This window comes from Onychostoma macrolepis, chromosome 02 (assembly GCF_012432095.1).
Source record: "Onychostoma macrolepis isolate SWU-2019 chromosome 02, ASM1243209v1, whole genome shotgun sequence".
NCBI classification, from domain to species: domain Eukaryota; kingdom Metazoa; phylum Chordata; class Actinopteri; order Cypriniformes; family Cyprinidae; genus Onychostoma; species Onychostoma macrolepis.
The window spans coordinates 6444939-6467444 of record NC_081156.1 but is presented as its reverse complement, the minus strand read 5'-3'; the positions used below and the strand labels follow the sequence as shown (position 1 = coordinate 6467444).

Genomic DNA, 22506 nt, shown 5'->3' with positions numbered 1-22506 from the left:
CTTGGTCATACTTTTGACTGTCGTGACTTCAATTTAGACTCCGTTAAGATTTTATTTTCAAACTCATAATTGACTGTCATTTGACATCTACTTAGTACTTTAAAGTAGTATCTCATTTTAACATTTGAATGTCAATTTTAATTTGGTCATAATTGACTCGATTTTAGATTTTTGTCAGTTATGATTTTTATCTCATTTTATTTTTATTTTATTTATTTTGTCATTTAAGACCTTTTATCCCATAATTATGACTAAAGTTCCTTGCACACTTAGTCCGAAATTTTCGTATGCGTTTTTTTTTTTATTCGTCATCCTTTCCTATCAAAATACTTGATTAGATGCGAAAACGAAGAAAATCGATCCTGATCTGAATTTTTATTTTTTATGACGGACGAAAGTTTCGGAGGCAGTGTGTAAACGTGATTGATGCAACGTGTGGTCGTATTTATTTTTTAAATTTATTTTTCAGATTTTTTTTTTTTGCTCCACAGAGCAATAACAGCATATGGTTTTAGAGCACCACAAGGCATGCAATAATATTTTCACTGTTTTTATTGGTAGATATTTTGTGGTCTTTACAGGTGTTTTTATTCATTTATTTATTTTTTTTAATGTAGTGGGATGTGACTCTTGCATTACTGCAGTTTGTGTCTGACAGGAATCCAGCAGCTGTCTAATGTGATTTCCAGCCAGAAACTTTAACTTTATCATCGTCTGTGATCTTTGCCCTCTGCATGTCAGTCTTGGCATGAGGCGGGACAGAAGCACGCTGGCAGGAACAAATATGATAAAGCAAAGGCTTTCAGAGCGTAACCTGATGCTGAAAAACAAGCATTACTGGTGTCACAGTGAAGATAAACAGCTGTTGTGAGTGTGATCTCCATTCAGAGATGATTCGCAATAATTCAACACATTATATACCAGAAACCAAAACAAATAAAATTGAAAAGTACATAAAACTACAACCCCGTACATAAAGTACAAGTAATTAGGTTGAATGTCATGTCTTGGGTCATATTGCATCCTAAAACCAACAGACAGAATGGTGGATAATAAACAGAAATATAATAAATGGAAATAAAATTTATACAAGAAGCGTAACAAATACTTTTTAAAATAAAGTCTTTTTAAAGCCCATTAAGATTTGTTTAATTGTGATATGGGTGCCACCGATAACCTCTGAATAAGAATGAAACCGACTAATATTAGCATAGACGCCATTCTTCTTATGATGTACAGTCAGGTCCAGAAGTATTCGGACACTTTTTCGGACATTCAGATTCTGTTTTTGTGCTCTTGCCTTTATACATATGCACCACTACAATGAATTTGAAATAAAACAATCAAGATGTGATGGAAGCGCAGGCTTTTAGCTTTATTTTAAAAGGTTCCACAAAAATGTGACATTTACCATTTAGGAGTTACAGCCATTTTAGGCAAAGTACCTCCATTTTCAGGGGCTCAAGTATTTGGACAGTTGACTAAGAAGAGGTTAATTGACCAGGGCCCGTATTTATCAAGCTTCTCAAAGTGCCATTTTAGTCTTACCCTTACAAAAATTACCTGAGGTATTACATGTGGTAAAACATTAAAAGTACTGCACAAAAATTGTGTGGTAATTATGTGGTATTGTGTTGTTTTTTGGGACGCTTTACCACAGCATTTTTGTTGTACTGTATGTAATATATCTGTGATATTCCTGTGGTACTACTGTCATATTTCTGCAGTAATACCTGGCTTTCCTGTAATAGTCCTGTGGTCCTTTTATATTTTTGTGGTATTCCTGTAATAATTTTGCAGGGTTTTTTAATGGTAACACTTAATTTGCTATGATATTCCTGCAAGAAAACCTTAGTTTTTCTGTCATAAACCTGTGGTATTACTAGTATACTTGTCATAATCTTAAAAATGTTACAAATACAAAAATGTGACACACCATACTACATCTGCCATATTACATTTCAACATTTATTCACCATGTGTAACAACATAATCTGTGTACACTACAAAGTTGGGTATATGACACAATAAAACAATATAAGGCACAATTAAACAAAGCATGAAAATGCAAATTCACAGTATTCAAACATTAACATCTCACAATTAAGCTTTCGCTCATTTGATCATTTGTTGTGAACAGCCTCTCTCAGGGATCCTTTGTCCACATTAGGGAAAGCATTGTCTCGCGTAGCTAGAGCTTCAGATTGAGGGCTTAAGGTCTGGAATCCATGGCAGCTTTCATTGGCCAAGGCCCACCCATGAGGCCGTTTGACCGACATGTCAAACAACCAATCACAGTTCATTTCGTTCAGCATCATGTTTCATCATTATTCACCACAATAACAGACCGGTGTGTAAAACTCTCGGACGTATTTTACAGATTCTATGCCATGAACTTTAAATATTTCACATACTTTTAAAAATCCAGCGGTTAGTTGATCCTGATAAGCGCTCGTCATCACAGTTGTAAACATGACGGCTTTCTTCTTTCGTGAGGAATTCGGCGTCACGGCATATTTGTTTCCAGGTGGAACGTTAAAGAATGCAACACGCACGTCTCCCGGAAATCCTGTATAATTCAATCAGTCCGATGACGACATTGAAACTCTTGAAGTGTTTCCACTTTTGTGTGTCATATGTATCAGATGTTTAGCCAACGGTCCGTGGGCGTGACGTCTGAGGCTGAGAATAGGGAAAGCACAGCTCACTTTTTCTGCAAAATAAAAAAAAATGGACATGACTAATATACATTAATAAATAACTGACAAACGGTCCTTTAGGTTGGTTTGAAAACTACCGATATGTGTGTTGGAGCAGGTTTAGAACAAAGCTAGGACAGTTGCCCTCCAGGTATAAAGTGTTATAAAAAAAAACTCACAATTCCAGGAAAGTTAGTCTATAAATTATTAGACCAAAGCCAAAGCCATGTTGTACTGTTTTGCTGTTGTTCTGAATATGAGCACAGCTATCATGTGTCCATAGGAACAATGATTAAACAACATGACTGCAATTTTGATATTGCTCTTTTACAACAGTACATTAAAAATGTAATTAATAGTGAGTAGAGATGCATGACATATCAGCAGATGATATATTATTGGCCATAAGAAGGAAAATTCAAACATTGTTATTCCACCAATAACTTAATTTCCACCAACAGTTCCACAGATAATTAAATCTGGTATATTTACGTACAGAGAAATTCATGATTACACGCAGCTTCTTTCATTTTGCAATTTGACAATGGCACTGAGTAGGGCTGTGCGATATGACGATATATATTGGACAAAATAAAAAGTATATCGTTTCATATTATGTTCTATCGTTTATTTTGTGGTGTCGCAAAATACATTGTTTACAGTAATACTTTTGAATCATTTGGATGACTGAGATCTTTACACTCCACCACGGGGCGTGAAGGGCAGACGGAACCAGGTGGAGAACGACCAGAACAAAACGAGGAAAAGAGGTTCTGTTTTTCCCCGACTTAAAAATAAAGGGGATTAATATTGATAATAACATTGAAGACATTGTATGATTATTCCTTAAAGATAAGGTTTTAATAGTTTTAGTAGTAGTAGCCTATTACGTTCTGCCCAATGTCTTCAAGTGAAACCGAACTTTTATTTTGACGGGTTGCCGTGAATACCTTTTACATTTCTGTGTATATGATATGAGGATAGTTTTTCTCAAATGAAACGCCGAATGCTCATGAAGTGACTCTCAGAGCAGTTCTGGAGATGTTGTTCATGTATTTATGTCCTCATTTAGTGAGACGACAGGCGTTAATATCACCGCATAGCGCCCGGCGCTTCTGTATGAGTAAACAAACCCACGCGTCTCGCCATACATTAACACAGAGACAAGCAGAAATCATATTTAAATACACATTTTGCGGCTTAATATTTACAAATAGGAGTGAGAGTGTGCTCACTTGTGTGACATTTGTGTGTGTGTGTGTGCGAACCGGGGCAGAACTCCGCTGTGCGCGCGATACAGAGAGCACGACCATGTAACGTAGTGACAGAAATGACATACCGTCGTGCAAATAAGATAAATAACATAAGGCTATTTAGTTCGTTTAATAAATGACTTCTTTTGTGGTCTGGCGCTATAGAGAAAATAAAATTAAATAAAATTAACTTGACCTTCAAGGGGGGCTAGGGGTGCTGTTGGGGGTCGCCCCCCTAAAATAATGGTAGGGGAAACACTGAGATATATATATATATATATGTGTGTGTGTGTGTGTATGTATGTATATATATGTATAGAATCTATACTAGGGCTGGGCAAAAAAAAAAAAGATTTTTCGATTAATCGTATTTTTTTAATGACGTCGATTCGATATCGATTCTCAAAAGCCGCGAATCGATCTTTTCCGGTATTTATTTCAGCACGCATTTAAAACAAGATCTGATTAATGTGATTCTTATCATTAGTCTTCTCCACTAGATGTCACCCTTATTTACCGATGCGCGATGTTACAACAGAAAGCCTGTCATTCATTCAGTGCTTATCATGGCGGAGATACTGTTGATGAGAACCAAGAACAAAGCCATACGCTTGATTCGTAATGCTCAGGTGAAATGCTATAGTAATACTATAAATCTGTAGAAGCATTTGATATCACGCATAAGGCGCCATGATTTCCACAATGAATGAATGAATGAATGAATGGGGGATGGCCCGACACACTCTTTTGTTTACCACACACATACTAAAGCGCGGACGACGCTCGCAGTGTTTTCATCTTCTGCCGTCTTACTATATGATGATATTAACACACTGCTGCTCTGAGAGTCATTTCATTAGCATTTTACAGTTTAATTTGAGAAAACTAAAGTCATATCACATGATACACAGCAGCTGCAAGTTCCTCACGGCAACCTGTCAAAATAAAAGTTTAGTTTAACGTTAAGAGCAAGACTCAATGCTACTACTAATAATAAATATTAATAAATCTTTATTTTTAAAGGAATAATCCCATTTGTTTTCTTTTTAATTTTAGCAGTAAACCTCTGTTGTGCAGCACTTTGTTTGCCAAAAATAAAAGGGTTTAATTTTAATTGATTAGGATAAATTAAATTAATGTTTAATTTAATGTAAAATTAACATTTTATAGGGCCCAATTATTGTTTAAGAAAGAACCCTATAGAAAAAAAGAATAGGTTTAAAATACAGGCCTGTGGTTCTTAATGTCTTTTATTAATTCACTATTTGTAAACTGATGTTTACTGTTCATTTCGTTAGAAATATCAATAGCTTTTGTATTAAAACTATATTCACTGAATGTAATAAAAAAAATCGAGAATCAAATCGAGAGCTTGAATCGAATCGGGACATCTGAATCGATACCCAGCCCTAATCTATACATAATAAACATGTTAATTATATCTATCATAGATGGATAGATAGATATAATTAACACAGTGAAGACTAATTAATTTACACAATGTATGTAGCGTTTCTTATGTATTGTAGTTTTTGTCCTATTGCTTGCAATTAGTTTCTTATACTTATTTCATCACTGACTTTATTTTCAGTGAGCTTGAGTGTTTTTTTTTTGTCTATTTTAAGGCTTGTATTAGTTTGATATTGACATTGGTGACAAGGATTATGAAAATTCTATGGTATCAAAGATTTTAATATAAAAACCTTTTTAAAAGAAAAAAATTACTATATCGTGATATATATCATATCGTGATATAAGATTTTGGTCATATCGCCCACCCCTAGCACTGAGCAATAACACACTTCGATTTGACAGATGTTTTGCCAAAGCAACTGTGCAAAACACAATAGTAGAGAACTTTTATGTTATCATGAGCAGTGTACAAATGTTTCAGTTCATTACGAAACTGTGTTTGTGACAAAGAGTGTGTTTAGTATAATGTGAGCAACACATATATTCCACTCTAGGTTTTCTTTTTCTGCTCCCTACTCACTAAATAGGAGCATTGAGGGCTTTCAAAAAATATGCTCCTCAATTCAGATCAATCCATTCCCCAACCTGCTTCTACTGTGCACCACATACATAATCTGTAATATTGTGAACAGAGTAATACAAACAGTGAAATGTCTTGGACCACCAATCAATCAAATTTGAGGATTGAAACAAATTTTTTTTCTAAATACAATTTTATATTTACCTCACTTTCAGTTTGAGGTCGTGCCTCTGTCCTTAGCCTTCTCAGCTCATTGAGAATCCAGGAATCTCTGAAACAAGATTTTAACTAATTATTTTTTATGTAAACAATTTATTTTATCTTATAAATAATTTAGAGAAATATAAAAGGTGCTTTGAAATTTTTCTATAAAAACATATATTATATTAGAGACTTCAGACTATGTTTAAAATTATACAGAGTGTAATCAATGAAGCGCCATTTACAACACTTGCATCATGTCTGCACTTCACTGGAGAACTTTATGTGGTAACATCTAAATGAACTGGTTATTTAACATGATCAACCTGACTGTATTGACAGATCAAAGTAATTTTTAAGATCAGGTAAATATTGGCTCTATAACAACTGCATCAACTTTTTAGAGAGCATATTGTTTACTTTTTATTGTAACTGCTTTATAATATTCCTCATTTTGTGAGAAGTTTTTGTTTAGATAAAATATAAATAACTGAAAGACGTGACTCGAGATCTTCGTCCACTAATTTTTCCCTTACAGTTTTCAAGTTCCTCTCTGAGCCGCTGTTTTCTTCCTGTAGCCCTTCTATTCTTCTTTGCATTTCTTGATCTGATTCATTTACAGGGGTCTTGAAAAGATACATAAGCAGCATAAACATTCATTGTCTTTTGTGGTATTGTGTTTTGAAAAACTGGAATTGACAGTTTTAGTATTTAGCCTACTATTTTTCACCTGTTTTCTTGTGGACTTATGTTTAATTAGTTGCTGCATTAAATGCTGTCCAGTCTTTGTTTCTGTTTTTCTTTTTTTATATAAAAGATTGTCAAAAAGAGCATACTTACTGAGGCTGAGCTGACAGTCTTTTCAGCATCATCTGAGCTTTTTCGGTTTTACAATTCTTCATTTAGCTTACCGGGTACATCAGCACCAGGCTTGCACTCTCTCTTTAAGCAGGTTTTCATCCAGGCCTGACTCTGTAATATAAAAACACGTCAACAATAGGGTTGTCAGCTGATTGAACTTAGTAGCTGAGATTTTTGTTTTAAATATGGGAAAAAAGTAGATTTCTGCAGCAGCACTCTTTACTTGTTTAACTCACACAGAAAACACATGATAGTGTATTACACCGAACTCAGTATGAATCGTATTAATCAATTAAATCATGAAAACTGGCTATACTATGTACTGATCCACCAATGTAGCTCAGTTCACGAACATGACACTATTGAGCCAGGCCTTTTTGGACAATTTCAGTGTCCAATTTATTAACAAATAACTCTTATGAACCCGCTCATTTAATGAAGAGCTGTATGTTATTTCCAGTCGGTCTAAATTCGTTATATTGATACTAACTATCTCATCTAAACAGAGTGATATGTAATCGCGTGGTAAATTAAACTAACAAATACAACACAGGTAGCATAACATGCACATAAAAGTACAGCAGAAGCACTTAATCTACGTGAAATTACTCACCAGCAAAGACGGATGAACTGAGACGTCTGGTTTCTCGCAGCGGGCCAGCTGACGATTACTTCCTCGGAGAAATACCATTCTTCCTTAATTAATGTTTCGTCGTGAATGTGCGTGTCTTCAGTGTAACTCGATAGACCTGTTTCGACTGCGTTTTCTTCGAAAAAAGAAAATAATCAGAAACGCAACATTTTACAAACTGTCTAGTTCGCGGTTGGCGGTTGAGAACGGCTTGACGTCACGGTTCAAAATCCAAAAGTGCGCCAAAGTCTGAGCTTCACCATTGCCATGGAAACGGGCAGCAAGCAACGCAAGCGTAAATGCCTGTGTGCATAATATCATTATTAATGTTATTACGTTAATGTGTATAATTATAATAATTGATTATTTTGTGTACTATAGGCTACACACAGACGCGCGCGCGCACACACACACACATACATACAGTATATAACACACAATACATACTGGACTATATTTCATATCTTAGAAATACTGATGTTGTCATTACATTATAGCTGTTACAGTTACAATATAACACATTTGTCATAAATTTAATTTAAATCATAAAACGAAAATTTTTGTGAGAATGTACTATCTAGGAAATTAATTTTTGTAGTTTAATAAAATTTTCAATTATGATAAAGTGAGATCAGACAATTGTTTATTGTGTTAAATATCACACAGAAACAATACATATACATATACCATTCAAATACAACACATTGTATTTTCTGTAGTAAATTCATGCTGTATAGAAAGTGATGTGGTAATCCTGTCATATTTAGCTTGTGTTGGAATTACAACACAAAAACAACAGAAAAACCACATACAACATCTAATGGTAAATTCTTGTGATACTGTACAACAGAAAGTGCTGTGGTAATCCTGTCATATTAAGCTCTGCTCATTTGTTGTGTGGTAAATTTATGTAGTACTGCTGCAGTACCACAGGAATACCACAGGACATTTTTGTAAGGGTAAGTCCTGAGAATTTATTAAATTGACTACTCCTTTCAAACTTTAGTATAAAAACAAGTTCAGCTCGAGAGGTCTCTGAAGTGGTTAGGATTTGGTGCTTGTGATGGCGCTGAGGAGACAGAGACATGGGTGCGCGAATCTTTCATTTACATTTCCTCCAGTTATTCAAAACAAGCAAAGAACATTTACATTACCAAAGAATATCATTACTGACTTCAGTCTAGCGCGAGTATTATGCGATCTACACTATGATGAATAAAGCTCTTACCCCTTATTTACACTACACGGGTCTGCTGCTCCACGGCCACCGGAGCTGATCCGCTGTCCCTGGCCAAAAATAGTCACGGTAGGACGACATGAATATGTAACACAGAATATTTCCTAAAAATGCATTCAGATACGTTTGTACATGTCTATAGTTCCCTGGGGTTGCATGTATAATTGTTACTTTGACTTTTAGCTATGTGTAGTTCAATATATACCCTGTTGCGATTCAGTTGTGAGACGACGTCCAGTAGGTGACGTCTTTTACACGTGCATTTATAGTCCATCATGACCCTCTATGAAATGCAAAAACAATTGTGCTTACACCTTGGTTAATACTGCAAAAATTAATTTAAGTGCCCCAAGTAGTTTTTAAGAGGTTGTGAATAGACGTCCACTGATGTCCTTTACGCGTCTAGTCAAGCACCCATACAAATAAAAATAAAAAAAGCACGACCATTTGTATTTACATCTTGTTTAATGACAAATTATATTCACAAAGTGCCCTGTGTGGTTAAGTGATTGTGCCACTGCATTTTAGTCATTATTTGACCGGTTTTCCATACATTGCAATATATATTTATAAATGTATAAAACAGACTGAAAACGGGAAATCAAAAAATTGTGCACTTTTACATGATAGATGAGTGGTTGTGAAATATATATATTTATAAATGTGCAATACAATATATATTTAGTTTCCTCCTCTCTCTCGTTAAATGGGTAAACGCTGGTCCACACTCCAATACAGTTGAGTTTTACTTGTTTGACATGAGGGAACCGAAAGAAATGATGCGCACATTGTCAGCTGAAATGCATTTTGAGTTTGGCTAAAATTAGCTAGTAGGCTAAAAGTTAGTTGGGGTGAGGTTAGGCTTTACCCTAAAAAGAAACTCTGCTGGCGTGAATTCGCCAGTATAAACCACCATGGGGTCTCTACACTTGAGTTGTATTGTTTTGTGCAGTTAAGCATACTTCTTGGTGAGAAATTGTTAGACAATTCCCCAATAAAAAAAATCCCCAATCTGTTAATGTTGGCTAAATGTCGTGCTACTGCAAGAATATGGTGTAATAGATCCGGGGTTCCCAACCCTGGTCTTCAAGGACATCTGGCTTAATTATTTTCAAACTATCCCTGCCCTATGGAATGCCAAACGTGCCATAATTAGCCCTTATGTACTGTTGGGGACGTTTTCGTCCACTATGGGGTGCTGTTGAGTCTTAAGGTTTTAAACTGGCTTTACCATCAAGAAAAGACAAGCATTTCACACATAGGCCGTCCGTACTTCTCACCATCAAAAGGCAGCAGGTGCATAAATACACTTTGTTTTTGTTTACTCCATGTAGTTCTGAGACCTGAGGTGCATATTTAGATTTTCTCAGATGCATCAAGGTAAGTGCGCAAAGGTCTCTCTCTCTCTCTCACACACACACACACACACACTATAATATGCTGTTATACTCCATATACAAGCCAGAAACTAAGCTTTTTTTTTTTTGCTCAGGCCTATCTAAAGGGTTAATGGTGCTACCTGGTGATCAACAGTAAAAATGTCAAATTTTACCTCTTCCCAACAGGGAAAACCACCAACAATCAAGAATGCATGATTATATGGTGTCATGGCTTTGCAATCAAAAAATGTTGTTATAATGGAAGTCAATGGGGCAAAAACAGCCACGAACAGTAAATGAGGGAGAAAAAATTAAAATCTGATGCTGCACAAATATGGAGGACCAAACCTGCAAAAACAATAAATAAATAAATACGCAAATAAATAAATGCATAAATTCACAAAATTATACATAAATAAATGTGCAAATAAATATATTAATTAATTAATCCTCACATTCCTGCATAAATATATAAATAATTAAATGTGGCGATCGAGGCGATAAATAATTAAATAAATTAAACTAATGTTGGGGGAAATAAAATAAAAAAATGCTAAAGGAAATGCTAAACCAGGGGTGTCAAACTCAGTTCCTGGAGGGCCACAGCCCTGCAGAGTTTAGCTCCAACACACAAACCATGTAGTCTTCAATTTAGCCTGAAGGACTTGATTGACTGGATCAGGTGTGTTTAATTAGGGTTGGAGCTAAACTCTGCAGGGCTGTGGCCCTCCAGGAATTGAGTTTGACACCCCTGTGCTAAACTGAAAGTTTTTTTTTTTTTCCTTTCAAACCTTTATTCATTTTTGAATGTAGTTCAGTATTTATTTTTCCTCAGCTCAACATGCTAATGAGAGGGTGTCTATCAAGCATGCCACCATTGGTTGATCGTTATGAAAGTTCTGCGTTCGATTGTTTGCAGGGTTTGAAAATGTTTTACAAGGCGTGAGGGCACAAATTTAGAAGAAAAAGTGACGGTTTCCTTGACAGTTCTCAAAAACCGCTTTTTGTTCAACATCGCGTCACATTACGTCACAAGAGGGAGTCGTGTGCCGAGCTCTGCTGGAAAGTGGAGCGGGCGCGAGTCAGTGTGTTTTCGGTAGTTATTTTCATTTCAATTTATCATCGTCAGGGCTGGACTGGTAATCTGGCATACCGGGCATTTTCCCGGTGGGCCGACGCACTGAAGGGGCCGACAGAATTTCTTTTTTTTTTTTTTTTTTTGCTAAGGACCATCACGAGCAGCCAGTGGCCCATTGGTTTGTCTCCTCTATTGACAGCGTAAACCACCCAATCACAATGCGCTATAGACGGAGTCATGAAGGGTTTTGCTCCGCCTATAAAGAACGCTTCACCCCAACTTCTTCCTCGTCGGCTTTTCCCACGTTTTCACAGCAGCTTTATCAAGAACAGGCTTGCTCTGTGGCGTAAAGAGCCAGGAGGAGGAGGAGAGGAGAGCAGTTGAATCGGTAAAGTGCTTGATCGGGACTCGCAACAGAGGCAGGCATCTGTGTGCGCTCGCCATTAGTGCAGAATACACAAACACTTTTTAATAAAACGTAAATTCGTCCACCGCGATTTTTTTTGGCCAAGTCATGTCAAGTGTGTTCATAGAGGTTTCCATGAGCCAATGCAAATAAATCTAGATTTAAATTCGAAAAGACACGATATTGTCAGACCTGACGTTTTTTTTATTATCCAAAACAACTCGATGCAATGATACATATCTACACTACCAGCATCCCCACCCCTAAATCTACCAATCTCCACCCCCTGGATGTGGATCCAACCCCGCCCCCTGGATCTTTTGTTCTGCATTGAGGGGCTACTGCAAGTTCGCACAAGTCACCTCTGGATGCATCCTTGATAAAGGGGGCGGAGCAAGAACTCATCCAGGGATTTGAACTGTACTTGGCTCGATGTGAACTTTGAATAGAGTGGGGGAACTATGATGTCACTTTGTAGGCGAAAACCTGGAAGCGAGTTAGCATTTTAGCACTTCCGGTTCCATCGTTTTTGATTCATGATTAACCATTCATAAAGACAGTGCCTGCGTCCCAATGTGCATACTATCCATCCTAAATTCTGAGTGGTAGTCGTAATTTTCAATACTATTTAGGGTAGATAGGGTGGATAGTATACATATTGGGAAGCAGTGAGTCACTTGCTTCATTCCTGAATGAATCATCCGTTCGAATGAATCAATTGAATGAATGATTCAGTGAAGAAATAATTGACTTGCCGCCACCTGCTGGCGGTTTCAGTTTCACTTTTAGTGTATAATTTCAGTTATTTAAATCATTTAATATTTCTGTATTCAAAATTTTATATTTAAAACATTAATCTCCACATGAATCTATGAATTTAATTGCACTCATGCTACCTCTGAGCCTCAATAAACGTCTGGAAATGTACAAACCACTTTTGTGTTCTTCTGTGCCACCTCTGTAGTACAAATTAATTTTTTATTAATACTAATTTCATATGATTGGTAACTTATTTGTCTTATTCTACTACTTATATTGTTTTAAATAGAAATTTTAAAAAGCTTATAAACATAAATTTTTAAATTTGACAGATGAAAATGATGCCATCGCAAAGGTAAAAAGAAAATACCCCTGTAAGTCACTTTAAGGAGTCAAATGTCACCGGGTATTAGGAAGGCTAATTTTTGATTATTGATCAGAAGGTGCTCCTAAATTTTTTAAATTAGGAGGACAAGGGCTCCTGAAAAGAAAAGTAAGCATAGAGCCATGTGTAACATATTAGATCTGTGCATGCGGTCTTAAAGAGACAGCAGCCTAAATAAACCTGCTGCTGTCTTTCATTATACAGTGAAGACTACTCAGTGTTATTTTACAGTTGAATAGATTATAGTTAGACCTAACTGAAAAATATTAAGTACTGATAATTTAATTTGTATCTTGTTATTGTTTTTGTTTGTACTATTGATTGTCATTCATTTATTTGTTCTTATTTTATTATTTACTATTTACTTGTCTTATTTAGTTAAATTCGATTCTGAGTGCAGGTGATTCTTGGGTGGGGAGGGGGCGTGGTCCATGGGAAATGGTCCTGCTACCACAGCTGGAAAAAAAAAAATATATTAAATCATTATTTAAATATACAAAAAGGAGACAACAACTGAACAGGAGAAGATGGCATTCTTTCAATCTCCACAAGGACGTGTACCACGGCGGTTTGTCGCGGACAACTACTGATGTATAATGCTGTAGTATAATAAATAAGACACTTTGTTTTATTTTAAATAAGAAGGTGTAACATTAAGCTATATTACAGCGCTCATAAACGCACACAAAACTCAAGTGCATACAGAGGGAGGGGTTCTAGCAGACAGCGCTTGCGGTCCGCGTAGAATTGACCCGCTGTTAGATTTTTGGAGAGGTGCACGTCAGGTATGTGCGTCTCTGCGTAGGCTACGGCGTAGGTTCGACGCAGAAGTATAAATTGGGCTTTACACCCCACTCATGATTTTTTTAAGCTGTTATGTTTCTTAAAAAAGACTGTTGCTAAATGGGACTACAGACGCTGTCGGAGACATTAAACTTCATCACGCCGAACAGTTTATCAATATACAGTATTTTCCAGTTGTAGTATAATTTGTAATTCAATTAATTTTAGGATAACCAATGAATAGTTTACAGCATTTTATATTGTTGTTCGATGTTGTTGTTTTTTTTATTTGCCCCGAAATGCGACATGTTTTCAGAGGGAAGATGCTTCGCTTCACTGACACGGAGACTCTCTGCACCATAAGGCAGGCGCGCAGATGGCACTAGGGACGGGGGGGACATGACCCCCCCAAATTCATAGTGACCCGATCCGTCCCCCGCCCTCACTATCGCTACGAAAGGCGACAAAAATCGGTAAAACAGAGGATTAACCAGTGTTTGCACTCTCTCTGAGTGACGCCGCCGGGGCGCGAATCTTTTTTTCCCAGGATGGTATGGGAAGGTCCCGCCTTTTTCGCCTCTGATTGGCTAGAAGGGTCTCCTCCTATTGGGTAGGTTTAGGGGTCGAGTTAGTGTAGCCAATCGGAGAGAGCCCTTCTAGCCAATCAGAGGCGATAAAGGCGGGACCTCGTGCCTGTATGAGCGGTAACCATAGTGATCATATACAATTTATGACTGAGCTGAGTCGGTGATTTTCTGAACTGAAAAAAATCGACTGCAAGTGCCACATAAAGGCAATGAAGAGACAAAAAACAATCACCTCGTTTTTTCAAAAAACAATCAATGTAAGTATCCTATGCCTGTTGACTTTCCCAGATGTGGCAGATTAGATTTGTTAAGGGGAATAACTAGTCTGACAAAAATGGCAAGAATGCTTTTGCACTTAGCAAACACAGCAAAAACTATTTATCGTCAGGAAATAATGTTTTATCTTATCATTTAACCCATTGTACTGTATAAATTGACTGAGGTATGTTCACTGTCGTGAAAGCCACTATAAAAATAATTATAAGTAAATTTGTGTGGTGGAAGGTTTATGCAAACAACAAATAAAGGCCTACATAAACTTTTGACATCCTCTTATAGCAGGAAATCGGAGGATATAGATTCTTAAATTATGGACTATGAAAAACATTTCATTTTTTTGTTCATAATGATAGACTTTGTATGCTGAGATAAGCAAATGTTTAAATAAAACATACTTTGCTGAAGACATGAAGTTTTGGTGGGTGATTGGCATACTAGTCAAATAACAGTCTGATCATGAATTGCTAGTGGTGATCAGGTAGGCCTTTATTTACCTTTGTTCATTGTTGTTTATCCATGATTTCAAATAAGAATCCCCCAATGGCTTTTTAGTGCAAATCATTAGCCCAAATTACGCAAAGCAACTACTTGAGCACTAGTTAAAGCCCAAATTACGCAAAATAACGAATTGAGTTTAAATAATTTGCTGACAGCTTGGTCCCCCCCAGTTAAAAAATCCTATCTGCGCCCCTGCCATAAGGTAAACGCATATTACGATTATTACATGTAAAAACCACATTTGCCGGCTTAACGTGGTGAAGAAAGCTAAACTTTAATGGTGCATATTGCTTAAAGGCACGTAAAAATTAAATGTTTGCGGCCACATGAAGAAAACATAGATTGAGGATTTCCTCGAAGCACGGATAAAATAACATTTTGTGTACCAATCCTAACAAAATGAGAGCTGAAATGTGCTACTTTGTTCACTAAATAAGTTTAATCTTACCATATCCAAAAACTCGCTCACTCTGCTGTTATTTAAATACGCGTTTTTAATTAAAATATTCATATTAATCAAGGATTTATTGACTTTTAATGCACCCTATTTCGAAATGTACAGAAATACGTGCTTTAAATGTTCTTTAGTTCTATTTATTAATGTCTCATTTCAGTATTAGATTGTCTCTAGTTTTGTATTTATTCATGAAACGGTTCCTGTAGCGTGGATTAAAATTCATATACAGAGTAAATCCTTCACTGAACATGTTAAAAATAAGTTTGAAACAGTTGTCGGGAGCGCGCTGGTGGTGACGCTGAAAGCGAGCGACCGTGGTGCTGTAGTTCGGATAATTTGGAACGTAGACTGTTGCAGAAGGAATGTAGGTGGATTTTTGATCTTAAAAGTTTACATCCTCTTGGTATGAATGAAGAATTGTCTTTGAATTTGTTTTTTCATAATAATTTAAGGATATGGGGTGGGACTCATTGAATATAAAAACTGATGCAAAAAAAAAAATGTTTGTATGTATTTGTATACTCTTTTGATATATTTATATATGGAGCATTTTGAATGTTTTGGGGTATGTGTGTTTGGGAGAGATATATTATTTTGTATTCTCGTGATATTAAGTGTATTATGGTAATGGGCTACATGGTTTAATGAGCGCAGGTGTGTGCCTGGTAGCACATGGCACTGAGGTAACACCTGAAAACGTTTTGCACTTTTTATGACCTCCGAGTAATAAATAATAAGCCTTTTTGGGTTATTTGGATGAGTGCGGATCTTTTTGGTCTATTAATCAGCAATATATTTAATCATGTCTGAGAATTTGAAAGAAAAATTTGTCAAATTTTCAGCTTCACTTATCATATGTTGTGACATTTAAGGATTTTCAGCTGGAGCACCTGATATACTGTAGGTGAAATTTTGAGGTGAATTTTGACCTTTGGCACTTGGTCATTCCTGTTTTGTAACAATCTAATGTTCTCATTTGCTTTGTGTTTTTATTTGAACCCTGATGGATGCAAACCACATGAGATGATCATTTAAAAGTTTTAGTACTGGAAGCAAGTCTAAAACAGATGTTTCACACTTGCACGAGGTCCACATGAGGACCAGGGTGGAACTAGTCCATCCTTATATATATATATATATATATATATATAAGAAGAGTGTAGCACACTGAGCTTCATTTGAAAATGTCACATTTAAATCTATCAAATACATAATTAAAATGTTGCAAATTTTGTGCAGTAACAATAAGTAAATAAAAATTGTTCCCTTTTTTATTTGCAGGTTTCCACATATCTGGACTCGCTGTTTACTCTGAGAGGTTTGACAAATCCAATGAACCCAAAGAGATGGAATGGAAGCGGAAACGGAGGCACAGATACAGCAGCGTTTCCCTTTTCCTCATTGTGATCATGTTTGTGGTATGCATCGTTTTTCAGGGTCAGTGGATTTTTCCACACAAAATCCAAAATCCCAACAAGTTAACGGAGCTTGAAGTGTCCTCTTCACCACTAAATTCAAATGAAAATGTCATCTCAGCTTTGGATGAAAGTCTGCAGCAGGGGTTGGAAAACTCCTTGCTTTCGAACATCAGTTCAAGCGAAGAGATGAGAGTGGCAAGGATACTTAAAGAGGAACCTTACGAGTACATCCTCAACGAGCCGAGCGCATGTCTGCTGCAAGCACCTTTCTTAGTGCTTTTGATTGCAGTTGAGCCCAAGAAAACCGATGCCAGGGACGCCATCAGGAAAACGTGGGCTAATGAAATCGTGGCTGGGGGTTTGGGTTTCGTCCGCCTTTTTTTCATAGGTGTAAATAAAGACACCCAAAGAAATGGCAGTAAACTGCAGCACACAATAGAGGAAGAAAGTCATCGGTATCATGATATCATCCAGCAAGATTACAGGGATACTTACAACAACCTTACCCTGAAAACGCTGATGGGGATGTACTGGATCACAAAGTATTGTCCCGAGGCCAAATACGTCATGAAGACAGACAGTGACATGTTTGTCAACACCGAATACCTCATGGAAAAACTCCTAAAGCCCAAAGGGCAACTAACACAGAAGTATTTCACAGGACTTCACATGTCAGACTTCTCTCCAAACCGAAACAAAGAGAGTAAATGGTACATGCCCCTAGAAGTGTACCCAGGTAGACGATACCCCACCTTTTGTTCTGGGACTGGATACGTCTTCTCCGGTGATGTGGCCCGAAGGATATACGTGGCATCTCTGACCATACCCAGACTACATTTAGAAGATGTTTATGTGGGTATGTGTCTAGCTAAACTGAAGATGGAGCCAACGCCACCACCAAATGAACTGCTGTTCAATCACTGGCGAGTGCCCTACTCTAGCTGTAGGTACAGCAACCTGATCACCTCTCATGGATTTCATCCCAATGAGATCATCCAGTACTGGCAGCACCTGCAGAGCAACAAGCACGATCCCTGCCAAACGACTGGGTAGAATGTTTAATTAAGTTGTGACAATGTTTCATGCTTGGTGGTGGTTTAAAGCACAGATTAAAGCACAGGAGGGTTCTGGACAAACTTACCTGTGTTTTTTTTTTTATTTTTTTTATTTTCACTACTGCAATCTGTCACTCACTACATCTTTACGAATCTGACTGATTTGATTGTTATAAAACACAAGTTGTTTTAAATATAAAGTCTTATGATACATGGGATTGTAAACATGCAGCAAAAAAGGTCTTTAAAGGGATAGTTTACCCAAAAATGAAAATTCTGTCATTAATTACTCAACCCTCGTGTCGTTCCAAACCCGTAAGACCTTCGTTCATCTTTGGAACACAAATTAAGATATTTTTGATGAAATCTTGAGAGTTACGAGAATACTTTTTGTGTGCAAAAAAAAAAAAAAAAAAAAGTCTTTATTCAGTGATTCTTCTCCTCCTCATCCCGTCTGCCATTTTGGAAAGTACCATGACACATGTGCGTGCTTTCTTCTGCAGCGCATGCGTGTTTTACGACAGCAGCACCACCACACTCTACCGTTCAAATGGTCGGGATAAATTTTAAAAAAATTGTTTTTTTAAAGGAATACTTTTAAGCAAGGATGCATTAAATTGCTAAATCGCTGAAAACACAGTGACAGTAAAGACTTGCATTGTTACAAAAGACTTATATTTCAAATAAATGCATTTTTAAAAGGTGCTATTCATCAAACAGTCCTGAAAATCATGGTTACCGAAAATATATGAAGCAGCACAATTTTCAACATTGATCATTTAAAATGTTTCTTGAGCAGCAAATCAGCATCTTAGAATGATTTCTGACGGATCATGTGAAACTGAAGACTGGAGTAATAATGCTGAAAATTCAGCTTTGATCACAGGAATAAATTACATTTTTTAAATTTCAAAATTAAGTCAAATATTAAAATAGAAAACATTCCTTTTATATTGTAATAGTTTTACATTACTGTGTTTTGATCAAATAAATGCAGCCTTGGAGATCATAAGAGACTTCTTTCAAAAGAAAACTTGTTAAAGGTAGTGTTGCTCTTGCTGTTAAAAAATTGTAAATGTTCATGCCTTGCCTTCAGATTTGTCCATTATTGTACTAGAAGTGCCAAAATCTGGTTTTCTACGTTCTGTATGACTTTTAACATTAGCTCATTCTCCACATCCTAATGACTTTTATTAGATGCTTTTATTTGACGTTGTTTTAGCGGTTAAAATATGACACGTTACACATCTCAGAGTATCACAGAGGAGGACTTGTGCATTGAGAGGTATGTTACGACACAAACTACCTCTAGTATGACAAACCAATCTATATATCACTACTACAGCCGTCCAGGGATCTTATTTTTGTAGTTATCGGTCGTACCACCAAACAACTTTACCCACATGATGCGAAATGACACGGAAGGCAGTCCTAACCAAGATGCAAGGGTGTGTGTGTGTCTAACGTGATCTCATGATAATTCGTATGTATTTTACGTAAAATGTGGTTCTATAAAACGTGCATTTACTTACGTTTTTACAGGCACTAAAACGTACAATACTTACATATTTTCAGCATTTAAATGTACAAAACTGAGGTATTGACGTCTAAAAATAAATCCTTATGAATATTGAAATCGCCGCATTAATTTTATTATTAGTTGTCATATCAATTACCTTGTTTTCAATTGCATCATTAAATTGCTTAACTTACTTAATAGGAAATAACATTTCGTTTTGTGTGATTTCTGCTGCCAGCTCATTTCCAATAATAGGCCTACATAATGTTAAACAAGACTTCACTTTAAACCTTAAAATAAATAACATTTGAAATCGTTTAACCTTTACTTGTCATGTACTTTGTTTGCCATGGGCCACAAAAGGCGTTTTCTCCACATGCTGTGACTGACAACAGAACTATACAAAAACACCAAAACCGCAACATAATTACGAAATGAAACGATTTTATTCGTGCTCTGTAATCCAGATCTTCAGAATCCACACGACTGCGAGGAACAGACCCAAATCCAAGCCTTTATTCGACGATCTTCATCTCCATCCCGAGCAGCGAGTCCAGCGACCGTAAACAGCAAAGCCCGCGCTGACTGATGCATTCGTTACGAATTCAAATGTTGCCGCTTCAAACGACAGGTTTTACGGCAGGATAACCGAACGCTCATTGGCTCTCGCCTGCATTCGTCACAGATTGCGACATGCCGTGTTTCTGGTGAGGTGTGTATTTGAATGATGCTAGCACGCGCGCCTTCACGAGTTCACTGAGAGCGAGAGGATCAGGAAAATAATCCGGATAATATTTTCAGCGATTAACAACATAAATTCTGCTCTGCACCGCACACAAACCTACTGTATTCTGCCAGAGAGGACTGCGGCTGCAACGCATCGTCATTTGGATTACTTTTGGTAGTGCTTTTGAAATTTTTGCAATAAATAAATGATTGTAATTGTATCTGTCTGTCATGTTTTTCTTATAACTTACTGTACAGAAATAGCTATGTTTAGGTTTAGATGCAGGAGTGGGATTAGCGACTATAAAAACATTTTTAATGCTATGTTGTGACTAAAATTGTTATTTTCCTGCATGTTTCGGTCAATTTCGTTTTATATCCGCTATAAAATGGGTAGGTTTAGGTTTGGGGGTAGATTAAGGGGTCTAAAATCTAAATTGCTTATTAATAAAATGATAAAAATGCATATTCGCTGTAAAATGGGTAGGTTTAGGTTTGGGGGTAAGTTAAGGGGTCTAAAAGCCTAAATCGCTTATAGATAAAATGATGATAAAAATGCATTGATTCGAATATCTTAATGATATAAAAGATACGTAAATATTTTTACGTTTTTTAGCTAAAAATACGCATGGATTTGTACTTTTAAACGTTGAAATACGTCTAAATTTGTACGTTTTAGCATCAGTAAAAACGTACATGTACGTTTTGTGTTAGTAAATGTTACGTATTAATACCTACGTAACATGAGACCAGGCTGTTATGACTTCTCATTTTGAATTTTTGTCATAATTCTGATTTATCAAAACATGATTCTTTCTCTTGTGTGATCGAAACCAGTCCTGCACACTTCACACATTGCTGTCATTAATTCCCCCAGTTTATGGCTTTCAGCTGAACTTGTAACTATGGCTACAATCAGTGGGGATTTCTTTAAGACTGCAAGGGAAGCTTGGCTTCCCCTATAATGTCAAAAAATTAATGGTCAAATATGTACTATTGTGTTAACATTTTATTGACTAAAAATGCGTTAGAACACGTTAATCTCGAAGACGTGTTCAGAATCAGCTACATATAGCAGGTCGGCCTCGATTTCCTTCTCATATATTCCCGTAGCGTCAGTGCATTTCTCTGCTGAAGCCTAGAGTCCATTGACTTCAATGGGGCTGCTTTGAACAGTTTTTTTTCAGTGCTTCCAAACTAGACGGTCATTGGATAAATGCTGCGATTATGTCCCGCCCCCGGACGCTCAGCGTCTCTGGGGTGAATGGAGGAGTGGCCTGGACTCCGGGCTTCTGCACGATGATTGGACGGTCTGCATCTCCTTTTGATTGACAGCGATTCTGTACTATAAAAAGTCGCTGACGCTGAAGCTATTCGAGCTCAGTCCCATAGCGGCTTTGCACTTGGTACTTATCAATCATTATATGTTTTTTTTAATTCATTTATAATGTTATGTTTTAATATACATGTTGCTAACTCGGAAATTTCAAGATATGCGAGTAAAAAATGCTCCTGACACTTAGGCAATACGACACGAGCAAGAGTGCTGTTTTTGTTTCGTTTGTGTTCGAATCCAAATCCGCGTTGATTTGGGCGAATCACTGATTCACTGAGCCATTCATAAGAACAGCCATTTGATTCGCTCCTGAAGGATTCAGCCGTTTTGAAAGAATCATTTGAATGACTCAGTGATTCAGTCACAATCTTCTGCCACCTGCTGGCCGTTTTTTAAGTTTCCCGTCTAAAGTAGGCATATTACATTATTTTCCTACATATTTCTATATTCAGAATTTAGTATTTAAAACATTAATCTCATAACATTATTTATGCAATGATACATACAGTCTAAATGAATAAATGCCACATCTAAATGTCACTTCATGCAGCTTCTGTGCAGTGCTAAGATGAGTTTTGTTTAGATCATTTCATGGATAACAATAGCCAGTCATTCATTCACATTAATTAAGTATTCAGAGAATAATATTGTCTGTTTTCACTTACATCTATTTATTTATAAAATTTTGATTCATTTTGTAGAATTTCATTATAAATTAAGCTGGTATAGTATCATAAGACATTTTTATGGTATCGTGACAACCCTATTATAGGCCTACACCACATTCCTTGTTTCAGTTTAACCTTATTCCCACATTTCCTCCGTCGAGTTTAATATCTTTTTTTTTTTTAGATTGTTTGTTCATTCATTCATTCATACAGTAGGCTAGGCTAGCGTCACTGGAAAAGACGCCTAGTTGGTACGACAAGGTCACAGAGCATTTTCTTGAAAAGGAACGTAGGGCAG

The 22506-nt window shown here is 36.6% G+C and overlaps 1 protein-coding gene and 1 long non-coding RNA gene across 8 annotated transcripts; one reads left to right on the top strand and one right to left on the bottom strand.

Annotated features, from left to right (window-relative positions):
• Nucleotides 1-372: 372 nt before the first annotated feature.
• On the bottom strand, nt 373-9111 carry LOC131521785 (uncharacterized). Of its 3 annotated transcripts, XR_009266367.1 has the most exons (5): nt 7621-8828; nt 6987-7118; nt 6683-6772; nt 6150-6216; nt 373-2713 (listed from the first exon to the last, which is right to left on the bottom strand). It is a non-coding gene; the product is annotated as an uncharacterized LOC131521785 (long non-coding RNA). The 3 variants fall into 3 exon arrangements; XR_009266368.1 differs by lacking the exon at nt 7621-8828 and adding an exon at nt 8867-9111 and having other exon boundaries at nt 6683-7118; XR_009266366.1 differs by having other exon boundaries at nt 6683-7118; nt 7621-8830.
• Nucleotides 9112-14372: 5261 nt separating this feature from the next.
• Nucleotides 14373-18254, top strand: LOC131532209 (beta-1,3-galactosyltransferase 2-like). 5 transcript variants are annotated; one of them, XM_058763731.1, is made up of 2 exons: nt 14373-14509; nt 16768-18254. In XM_058763731.1, the coding sequence occupies exon 2, from the start codon at nt 16833-16835 to the stop codon at nt 17955-17957; it is 1125 nt and encodes a 374-aa protein (XP_058619714.1). In that variant the 5' UTR covers nt 14373-14509; nt 16768-16832; the 3' UTR covers nt 17958-18254. The 5 variants fall into 5 exon arrangements, with proteins under 5 accessions (XP_058619714.1, XP_058619721.1, XP_058619699.1 ...); XM_058763738.1 differs by lacking the exon at nt 14373-14509 and adding an exon at nt 15213-15231; XM_058763716.1 differs by lacking the exon at nt 14373-14509 and adding an exon at nt 15762-15850.
• The last annotated feature ends 4252 nt before the right edge of the window (nt 18255-22506 follow it).

Coding starts and splice junctions, on each gene's coding strand:
- LOC131532209 (XM_058763731.1), top strand. CDS start 16,833: ATGGAATGGAAGCGGAAACGGAGGCACAGATACAGCAGCGTTTCCCTT.